This window comes from Pteropus alecto, unplaced genomic scaffold, assembly GCF_000325575.1.
Source record: "Pteropus alecto unplaced genomic scaffold, ASM32557v1 scaffold131, whole genome shotgun sequence".
NCBI lineage: Eukaryota > Metazoa > Chordata > Mammalia > Chiroptera > Pteropodidae > Pteropus > Pteropus alecto.
Genome location: NW_006434709.1, coordinates 14,367,199 through 14,378,646, shown reverse-complemented (window position 1 = coordinate 14,378,646; position 11,448 = coordinate 14,367,199). Strand labels below are relative to the sequence as shown.

At 34.1% G+C, this 11,448-nt stretch overlaps 1 protein-coding gene across 3 annotated transcripts in view; it reads right to left on the bottom strand.

Moving 5' to 3' along the window:
- ASB3 (ankyrin repeat and SOCS box containing 3) overlaps positions 1–11,448 on the bottom strand; it is an 86,309-nt gene that overhangs the window by 29,759 nt on the left and 45,102 nt on the right. For all 3 annotated transcript variants that reach the window (XM_006909602.3, XM_025045164.1, XM_025045165.1), the window contains exons 4-7: positions 9,121–9,233; positions 8,394–8,529; positions 6,058–6,235; positions 3,862–4,059 (exon numbers count right to left, since the gene is read on the bottom strand). In XM_006909602.3, coding sequence (XP_006909664.1) covers positions 3,862–4,059; positions 6,058–6,235; positions 8,394–8,529; positions 9,121–9,233 — 625 coding nt within the window. The remainder of the gene's footprint in view (positions 1–3,861; positions 4,060–6,057; positions 6,236–8,393; positions 8,530–9,120; positions 9,234–11,448) is intronic.

Sequence of the window (11,448 nt, the reverse complement as noted above, 5' to 3'; positions counted from 1 at the left end):
CTACATGCTAACAAATAATATCTTCTAATGACATTTCTTACTGAAAAACTACCTTACTAATTAAGAATACATTTGGTCCAATTACATGGAAGAAAGCAGCTGATAAGCCCCTTTAAAGCCACCAAACCAAATTTTGCTCTGTGAAGTGGCTCTATATGCAACAGGGCCACTTCACAGAGCAAAATTTCTAATAGCAAAAATGCCAAAGCTTGTTAGCTCATGTCTCTGACCAAGAACCACTATACACTACACTGCTGCTTCTTTACTTTTGGATTTCAGCAGTTTATTTTTTAGCATGCTTTTATTCGGCTTTATCCTGTGTTTCAGTTTACTAAGAGTCTTAAATCTATAAATTTATGTCTTTATCCAATGTTGGAAAGTTTTTGGCCATTATTAGGTCACATAACTTTTCTGTGCCAATCTCTTTCTCCTCTCCTCCTGGACTCTAATGATATAAATGTCAAACTGCAGATATTGTCCCTCGGGTCTCTGAGCCTCTGTTTGTTATTGCTGTTGTTGTTTTTTCCCAATCTTTTTTCTCTGTTCTTCTGTTTGGATAATTTCTATTGGTCTATCTTCAAGTTAATTGACTGTGTCAATTTCATTCTGCTATGGAGTCCATACAGTAAATGTCATTTCAGATATTATACATTTCAGTTCTAAAATTTTCCATTTGATTTTTTCTATAGTTGTTATTTCTCAGCTGAGAATTTCTACCTTTCCATTTATTTCAAGTGTTTATCTCATAAAGCAGTTTTAATTGCTGCTTCTAATAATTTGGTATTTCTAACACCTGGATCATCTCAAGATCGGCACATATTATCTTTTCCTTTGAGAACTGGTCATATTTTAATGGTTCTTTACATGTCAAATAATTTAGACTGTATCTTGGACATTGCAAATGTTAATGCTGTGTATATGCTGGTTTCTGTTATAATCCTTTGAAGAATACTGATTTTTGTTTGTTTATTGTAGCAGGCATATAACCTAGTTAGATTCAGACTGCAATCTTTTTTAGAAACTTTCTTTTCCATCAACCTTATTTCCATTTTGCTTAAAAGTTGTGGAAGAACAGCTTAAGACCACACAGTGGTTAGTTACTGCTACCCATTCAGTGGCCTGAGCAATGGAAGCTGCAGACCAGTCTGCAGAGGCAGGCTAAACACACCAGTCTTCAGTAGGAAACTGCTGAACAGGCACAGGCCTTCAGACTAGTGTGCAACCTAGGTGAACAGCAATGAACTCGGGAGCTGGAGTAGTTCATCCAGAATTTCACTCTGAAATTCCTCCTCAGTCACTGTCTTTTCAACAGCAGCCCACTCTTCCTTTTCAGTCTTTTCAGGATCTCTGTGGAAGCAGAGATTAGGCATGATCTCTCAGGGGTGTTCATGGGAGATGGTACTATACCTGCAAAGAACTTCATGGTCCAGCATCCACCACATCAGAGCCACTGAGTGAGCTCCCTTGTTATTACATGGGATGGAGATGTCCACATAGCATGGAGGAGAGTCTATGTTATACAGAGAATGGTAGGCAGATTAACATAAAACGTCTCTGTGAGATGCTGGTAGTCAGCCCTGGGATTAGGGAATGTTCCATGAGTAAAGCAGTAGCTCCAGTGGTAACAGCAAACTTCAGCACAGTTCACTGCAGTATTCCTTGATGATATGACACATATTAACTGGGTTTTCAATGCACAATGGCACAAGCAATTAAGAGAAGCTTCTCCCAGGTTCTCTTCGGATTTATGATGCAGATGCCATCGCTATTCCATTTGGAAGTCAAGGTTGGTGCCACCTAAGTGGGTTCCTGCTGTAAGGAATTTAAGGACGTCTTCCTTCATTTGCAAGACATCAAGGGCTCCAGACATTGTGAAAGTTTCCCTTTATGTTACGATGGAAACCGAGAACAATGCTCTATGGACCCCACTGTTGGTGGCGTGGAAAAGCCAGACTGCAATTTCTGTTACACCCTCTACAGACAGTGGTTCCAATGGCAGTTCAGTTCTTAAAGCTTTTGCTATGCTGCTTTGTGTCTGCTCCCATTACGTATGCCACTCAGGGCATTAAGCTGAAACTTCAGTTTTTGTTTAAATCTTGATTTTCAACATTTTGGGTCTGTCTGGTGCATTCAACGCTTGGGGTGAGCTCAGGACATACACAGGTTCATACATACTCTTCTTCCCCTCACACTCTCTCTCCCACATTGTTTTAATTACCTGATTCCTCAAGCCAGAAAAACATTAAGGTGTTTCAGGGTTAATAGGGACTCTGTGTTACATGGTTTAATTCAAACTACTCTTATAATATGATGAGGCATGAGCTTAGCTGCTGTGACCAGAAAGACTGAAAATATCACCCCTCCAAAAGGTAGGATGAAGGTCAAAAAAGACCATCATTATATTGGACACATACACATACAAACTATCCAAAATCATTATGTTCAGATTTAATTTTTAAAAGTTCAATTCTGACCTAATAATAAACTATAATGGAGTTAGATACGTATGGAAAAAGACAACAAACTAAAGTCATCAATGCAGACTTACTAATGGTAAAACTAAAGTGTTTAGAAAGACAAAACTTGAGAAGTTACAACAAACTTCTATGAAATCATGAGTTATACATGGAGTGGGTTTCAGATACTCAGATTAACCAAAACCCCAAATATTCAGACCATAATGTATACCTGGAAGCTTACATTCAGAATAAATAAAATGAACTATTTTACATAGCAAATGTTAAGAGATGATAGAGACTAAAAAGCTTGGTAAATTAAGTTTTTGATAAATGTTTAAATTGTGGATAGCAATCCATAATAGTAAATTCAGAAAAAGAAAATGAAATTTTAGGTATGACTGCAACCTCTTTTGCATCATTAAAAACAATAGCATCTATCTGCACAACTTATCCCATTATTGGATGGACCATAGATATTACTCAATATGGCTTTTCTTAAAATAGCCTTATTCTTACTGTTTACTTTAAAATCCTGGGAGTCTTATGGACAAGCATTGGCCAGAAGCTAATAAAGTAACAGTAAGTCTCCATTTACTCTACTTCATGGGATCATGATAGAGTAGCAAAACAAATGTTTTTAAGACTAATTTAATTACTGTGATTCACATAAATAATACTACATACCAAATACATTAAAAATACAATAATGTCTATAAAACAAAAGTTTCCTTTTTAGGCTCATAACAAGTCTTGAAAAGATAAATTTCAATCAGTAAATAACTTGAAACACAGTCAATACTTTATCTGATAAAGTCATTTGTAATTATTTTTCCCCAAACTTTATTGAGAATATAACTGACAAATAAAGACTATAAGACAGTTAAAGTATACAACACGATGAGTCCATATACACACACACGCACACACACTGTGAAAGGATCTCCCCCGTTGAATTAACACATCCATCACCTCACATATTTACCTTTTTAGTGAGAGAACTTAAATTCTACTCTCTTAGCGAATTTCAATTATACAATACAGTGTTATCAACTATAAGACACCATGTTATATATTAGCTCCTCAGACTGTATTCATCATATAACTGGAAGTATATTTTAATTCTTGAATTGTTTTGAAGACCAAGGATATCAGAGAATTTCTGCATTTATATAATACATTGAAAGTAGTCCCTAAAACTGCTACACCAAAAATATAATCTAGATCCAAAGAGGGAAGAAAAAAAATCTAACATCATCACCTCATTTTCAGTGTACTTTGACTGGATGAGGTGCATCATCAAGAGTTTCTTTTGTTTGTTTTTTGTTTTTAAGTTAACAATTTAGCATTAAGAGATATTAAGTTTCATCATAAAATATAATGTCCATACAGCAAATATACCTACTCTTTCTGGAAAGCCATACACATGGGAGAACTAAATCCAAAGACAAGGCACGTCTGGGCCTCTGGGCTGTAGCCATGCTGGAGTAACATTTCCAGGCACTCTTCTTGCCCTCCAAACACTGCTGAGTAAACAGGGCTCACTTTGTCTGGCCCAGTGTCACAGATCCGGTTAGTAAGTGGTATCAGCAAGTCCAAGACTCTGCAAGTATACAAATATAGAAGCACTTAATGTTATCATATGCACATGAGTACAGGCAACATTTTGCAGCACCTATATTAAAAGTCACTCATTGATTGGTTTAATAAAAGTCTTTCTGTCTTCAGTTTAGCTTTTACCTAAATTCAATTATAACAGGCTATATGTTCCAAACTGTTAAGCTTATTATTGTTGCTTAATATAAAGGTCCTTAAATATATCTAAAACAGAATTAAATAATGTTCCTACAAGTAAATAGGTAACAGGTTGTCCTTCTATATTTTTTCACTAATTATCTACCTTAACACTGTCACCCTACTCCCCAAAATTCAAATTTTGTTAGATATTTTAGAATCCAATTAATCATTTAAAACCTCATTGTAGCAAATATGAACTTGTATCAAGAAATAAATGATTTTTCTTCTTAAAGTACAAACTAAAGTTTTATTTTTCTAACTAATAAAAGTTGTTGAAGTTGGTAACAGGAAATAGTATTTTCATCTGGAGGAAATCAGAATTTCTGCTAAAATATTTTTTTCTCTAAAAAATATGAGCCCTGTAAACAGATTTATAAAGAACTTAGTTGCTAAGTAGAAAAAGTTCGAAAGAAAATCATTAAAACAGAATTTCCTAGATTATTTGTAAACTTACCGCTAGCAGTCAGCTGCAGAGAAAAGACTAGTCTACTTTTCTAAAATTAAAAATAAAGCTAGGGATAATGAAAGCCAGGAAATATCATCTCGTTATGGAAAAAAAGAAAGGCAGGGCTACTCCAAAGTATATTTATAACATTCTTTCTTTTTGTTACTTTTCCTGATGTAATAAGGCCTAAAATGATAACAGTATTTAATGAAAACTTAAATTCACAGAACTTATCTTAGAAGTAGTCTATGGAGGAAATCATCAGTGACAAATAGAATTCTCAAAATGAGAATAAATGAGGACAAAATCCTAGAGGGTTGTGGTATCAATTTAAAGCTCAGAGTATAACTGTACCTAAGATTTATGTTTAAATAAACAGCCAATAATTAAGAATACCAAAATTTTTTAAAGCCTAAGATATTGTTAAAATTATACTCAATAAGGCAGAAACATGCTTAACAAGTATCTTTAAATTAAGGAAATAGTAAAATACCATGCCACCTAGTGGCATAATAACCAAATTGCAGTATCTGTTTTCCCACAATGTGAACATACTAATGACAATTTCGCAATTACTTTTATAGTTAAATAATACTACTGATAGTTATGAAGTTATTACTGTACAATTGTGACTCTAAAAACTTTAAACATATATTTTTAAAACTGTTCAATGCCAATTTATGTTATGATAAGCCGCTTATGTATTCTCATAGGTATAACCAGGTTACTAGCTTCCAAGATTCTTGTAACCCCCAATTTCAGGTAGTTTCAACTTTCTTTTAGTTTCTCTCTCCAGAAAATACCAAAAATTTCATGGGAATTTCTGGCTAAGGAAGAAAAGTAACAGAAGCAGGGAAAAGTATTGGTTTGGACTTGAGATTAGATATACAGAAGTCCAGTCAAAGGGTTCAAAATGGGAGAACCACCCAGACCACATGACAGAAAGACTAGAATCCAATAGGGGTCACAAACTCAAAGCCTCCTAGGGTGAAGAAGGTAACATAAACAGTTTGAATAAAGCCATTGGATAGTTAACTAAAGATGCCTGGGACAAAACTGGAGAACAGAAGAGGATGGCCATAGCTTGAGAAATCGGGGTGCAGGGGAAGACCTAACACTCTGAGAAAGCCCTCGGGTTGTCCTATTTCTAGCCACTGTGCCTGTCTTACACTAGGAAAGTACAAGACTAAGAGGAGCTGGGGACGGCACGGGGGACAGGTGTGGAGGAGGATCTAGTCATTCAGCAGACTGGTAGAGAAAGGAAAACCAAGGATTTTGTCTGTAGATAGTCTGGCCCAGAAGATTTACTACTTATCACTCTTTATGAGACTATTTTTATTTTCCATTCTAAACACTTACTTTGTATGTCCCATTTGTGCAGCTGCATGAATAGGTAACTGCCAATTGTCCTCATTACAGTAAAGGTCAGGATCTGCCCCATTGGACAGCAAAAGCTCCACACATTCTGTGTGGCCCTCTTGAGCAGCAATGAACAAGGGAGTAGCTTTGTCCAAGGCTTGACAATTGACATTTGCACCTAATACAAAATAAAACATTTAACAAATGTTTTTTTTTGGAGGGGGGGGAAAACATGATAATTAACATATATTTCAAAGCAGCTACCTTAAAAAGGGGTTTCGGAGTACAGATGACCCTGGAATAATACAGGTTTGAACTGTGCAGGTCCACTTACATGCGGATTTTTTTCCCATCTTGTAAACAGATTATGTAAGCTTACAGTATCGATAAATACAATACAGTACTATAAAAGTATTTTCTCATGATTTTCTTAGTAACATTTTCTTTTTTCTAGCTTATTTTATTGTGAGAATTCAGTATATAATACACAAAACATACAAAATATGTGTTAATCAACTGTTTATGTTACTGGTAAGGCTTCCAGTCAACAGAGGCTATTAGTAGTTAATTTGGTGGTGGGGGGAGTCAAAAGTTATACATGGATTCTGGACTGCACATGGGGTCAGACTGTTCAAGGGTGAACTGTATACCAGTTTTCCCCACGCAAGGGATACTATTGTATAAACATACTGATTTTCCTAACTTGCTGGTAATCCTTTAAATTGTTTTTGCTTTTATTTTAGCAAGAAAACAAGTTACTAATATTTTAGAATTCATTTTTAAGCTAAAACAAAAATCCTATTCAATGAAGACTTTATTTCATTCCAATCTCTCCTCCAGCAAGCACTATGTGATTCCAATAAGTAATCATTTAAAAGGTGAAAAACAAACAATCAACTATGAATAACATTCCCAAACATCACTGAAATATATTAAAAAATAAAAACCTAAATTATGAACCTTTGTAGATGTCACTCGCTAATCAATTCAGGCTGTTTTATGAAAAAAAAAATCCAGTATATATGATATACATGGGAGCTATGCCTTAAAACAAATATTGACTATACTCCATTACATCCTTATTCTTCATGACCATTGCATGATAGAGCCTACAATAAAAGTAAAAAGGTCTATTTAAATGGGTTTCTGAAATGATTTTTTTAAGCATAACTCTAATCAATTATTTAGATGCCAGTATATAAAGATGTGAAGAAGTTGAAAATGACCTCAATATCTGTGAAGGTTTTAAAAATAGCAGGCTTTTCTCATTGACAAATGATGTGTTAAGTATAAGAAGTATGGTGTTATTGCATTACCATAAGAATTTTCAAATTTCTGGATTAGATCTCAGTAGAAAAATCATCATTATTAAGGGGAAAAAAGACTATTTTTTTATTCTAAAGGATGTTCTATAAGTGCACTTGGAATAAACCAAAGCCATGAGAGGGGTAAAAACTATGTAAAACATAAATGGTAAGGGAGAGTTTATGGAACCTTCAGAAATTCCAACTGGCCATTCAACAAGTCTGGACAAGTAGACTATCAACACAAGGTGGATGCTTCACCTACTATCAGCCTCAGAAAGAAGTGGACACTATTACTGAGAAAAGACTAAATTAAGAAAAAAAAACTACTAAAAATTTTTTTAATTGCCTGATGGCAAAACTGGTAGACTTCCTCCTGCTTTTGACTGTCTATGCTTCATCAGGTTAGTAGCGCTCAAGAGCATGCACAGTGTTTGGAGGAATTTAAAAGCCCTTAATAACAAATGTTTCTGGTTATAGAAATGTCATACAGAGTAAGAATGCCACCTCAATACCATCTTCTCTGGCAATGCTAAATGCATATGGTTGTTACAGAGAAATCTTTAGCAGGTTTATCTTGCTATTAACATAAAGTAAAAAACATGCTTTGAAATAAACCCATTTAAATAATCATACAATAGATCAACACATACAATTCAAAGGCTTAATATACAAAATAGCTATCTAATTAATTAATTAAGCCTAAAATAGTCTTGTACCCTAGAAAGTTGGAACTGCCTAGGTCCCTATAAGAAAAAACAGCCCCATCATTCAACTTGCCAATAAATCCACTTTAGTGATAGATTGTGTTTCTCCTCAGATAAATTAGTAGCTGTGCCTTGCATTATGTTAGTAATAGACACTTAGTAACCAGGCTTATAAATCAAGTTGTATGTATTCTTATTTACCACTAACATAAAACCATAAATTTCACAACCTGATTTATATCTAGTCAATAATTATTCTCCCTAGGAAAATACAAAGTTAAAACTCATGATATTAACAGTGCAAAGGCTAATGGATTAATCTTACCCGATGAAATAAGAATGCTCAAGCTTTCTAGCTTGCCATACTGAGCTGCCACAAATAAAGGTGTGATTCCAAAGTCATCCTGGCATTCCTTGTTTGCTCCTTTTTTAAGAAGCAATTTTATGATCTCAGCATTTTCCTAAAGCACAGATTCATATTTTAAATAAGCAAAAACAAAGAAAATAGAAGGTATATCTTTTCTTATTACTGTGTTTTGTTTTGTTTTTATCCTCACTAAAGAAAAAACTTTTTTAAAAAGTATATTGTTGAATGAGAAGGAAGTATTAAACAATCAGATTATTCTATACCTTTAGATAGACCATTTAACATAAACAGATAAAACACTGATCTCTAGGAAATATAATCCTTATAAAATCCTGCAAATTTAGCTTGCTAGCTCAAGCACTGAGTTATCAGTTTCTAAACACACTGCTTTACTTAAAAATAAACCATTGCTCCTTATCAATTTATATCCCAAATATTCTGATGGTCTCTTAACTATGCTATCAACAATTGAAAAACTTAGATAATCCCTGCAGCCCAAAGCTGACGGAACTACTAGAGCAGTTGGCTTATTCAGAATGATCATTAGCATTTAGACTGCCTTTTCTGTACTGCACTAACCATCATAAATCATAGGCAAGTAGGAAGCAAAAACTGTATAGAACTGTCATTCTAAAGGGGTAAAACACAATTTATATGAAGATGAAATAATAAATTCAGAAGTTACCTGAAAAGTAGCCTGGTGCAAAGCATTCCATTCACACATAGAATGGGATCCATTAACGTTTGCTCCATGTCGAAGCAACAGCCTTAACACATCTATCTGTCCATTTTCAACAGCTGCAATATAGCAGTCAAAAAAATTATTGTCAGTAAGAAGGCATGTTTGTAGGACTGGACACTTTGGTGATGTTCTCATCACTTATTCACCTCGGAACTCACAATCCTGCGATCATTCCTATCAACAAATCAAAACATACACTCATGCAATGCCAAAACATTTATCACAATTGTCTGGCCCAAACTCATTAATATACACATTCTTTCTGTGTACATACAAATTATTTAAAAGATAGAGAGGAAATGGAAGCAAGAGGCAAACATTTATTCTCTCTGGTAATGGAGACAGTATGTTTCTATTTTAAGAATGCAATTGGGAGAATAGGGTGAATGAACAGGTTGGAAGAAAGTCTCAAAAAGATTTCTTATTGATACCATTTGATCACAAATGACAACAGTCACTGACAAACTGAAAGAGCAATACTGCAAGTTCTACATCTTAGATATTTTTTGCCATCATAAACAACAATCATTGTTAAAATAACATCCTTGATCAATCAATGAAAATACAGTAAAACCTTGCTTATTTGAACTAAAAGAGATTCCCGATAAATTAAAGAAGGCTGTTAAAGAATTGCATTTTACTTAACTATAGTAACTGAAACTAATGGCTCCTACTTTGGAAAAAAGTATGAAGGTTCCTCAAAAAGAAATAAGAATAAAGCTACCATATGACCCAGTAGTCCCTCTTCTGGGTATCTACCCAAAAATAAGGATATATGTACCCCTATGTTCACTGCAGCATTATATACGGTAAGCCAAGGCATGGAAACAACCTAAGTATCATTCAATGGATGACTGAATAAAGATGTGGTATATATACACAATGGAACACTACTTAGCCATGAGAAAGGATGAAATACTGCCATTTGTGACAACATGGATGGATCCTGGAAAATAAGTCAGAGAGAAAAGAACAAGAACCATAAAATTTCACTCATATGTGGGATATAAAACAGAAAGCAACAAATGAACAAACAAAACAAACAAACTCATAGACACAGACAATAGAAGCGTGGTTACCAAAGGGGAAAGGGAATAAAGGGAGGATAAAGAAGGTAAAAGAGCCCAAATTCATGGTGACAGAGGAAGGTTAGACTTTAGGTGATGAACACACATGAAACATAGATGATGTATTATAGAAATGTACACTTGAAACTTAAACAATGTTACTAATCAATATCACTCCCAACAAACTTAATTTTTTTAAAAAAAATAAAATAATGGCTTCCAAATCGCTGCTAAACTAAATCCTTTGAAGAAATAGTTTGAACACCTATAGATAGCTAAAAATCATGTGCCTTTTTACTAATTTCATCAAATCATTCTACTTTCTTTTATATATCTAATTTAATGTTAGCACAAGATACGTGTTGTCTAATATCATGTACATATAACAGTTTATAAATCCTACCTAGTGAGGATGAACATAGGTATAATGTCATTAAGTTGATAGAACAAATACATAGGGCTAAGCATCTTCAGAATGTTAGCTACCACAAAACTATGCTACGAAGGTGGCAGTAACTCTGGAGGAGTTAATGAAAAAAACAGAAAGCCAGAAGAGAGCTATAAAGTACTTAATAAAATAAGTAGACACATACACTTACACATAGACCATTAGCAAATAAGGTATACTGTGAATGTTGCAGGTGTACAGCAATTACAATGACTTCTTAGAATTGTAAGTTTGGGGAAATATCAGCATCTATAAGAAGCGAGAGAGCAGAGATGTACATAAGGTCTGACTCATGTGTTTGGTAACAGGAAAGGAGGTTTGGAAAATAAATGAGATTTTTTAATTTCATTTCAAACACATGGCTATTCCATATCTCCTCCTATAGTAGGAGGCAAGAAGTGAGAATCAACAAACTCTCAGTCAAAAACTAGAAAGGCATTTAGATATCTGGGCCACATCTGAAAACGTTAATATAGATGAAACAATGAGGAAGATAAAAATACTTAAAAGTATAAAACAAATAGCAAATGGACTCATTATTATTGAAGACAATAACATGCCATTGACATTCTATTAATTTTGAATATTGAATTTATACCAAAGCTATTTCCCCCATCAGGATTATAAGAAGTTCTTTAATCAAGAATTCTCTTACTCTGGGAAATTTCAAAAATTTAACCATCATAGTTGAAATAATATCACTGTAGTAGAAGTTTAACATGACTTATTTCTTATTTCTAAGTTAATTCAAGGACA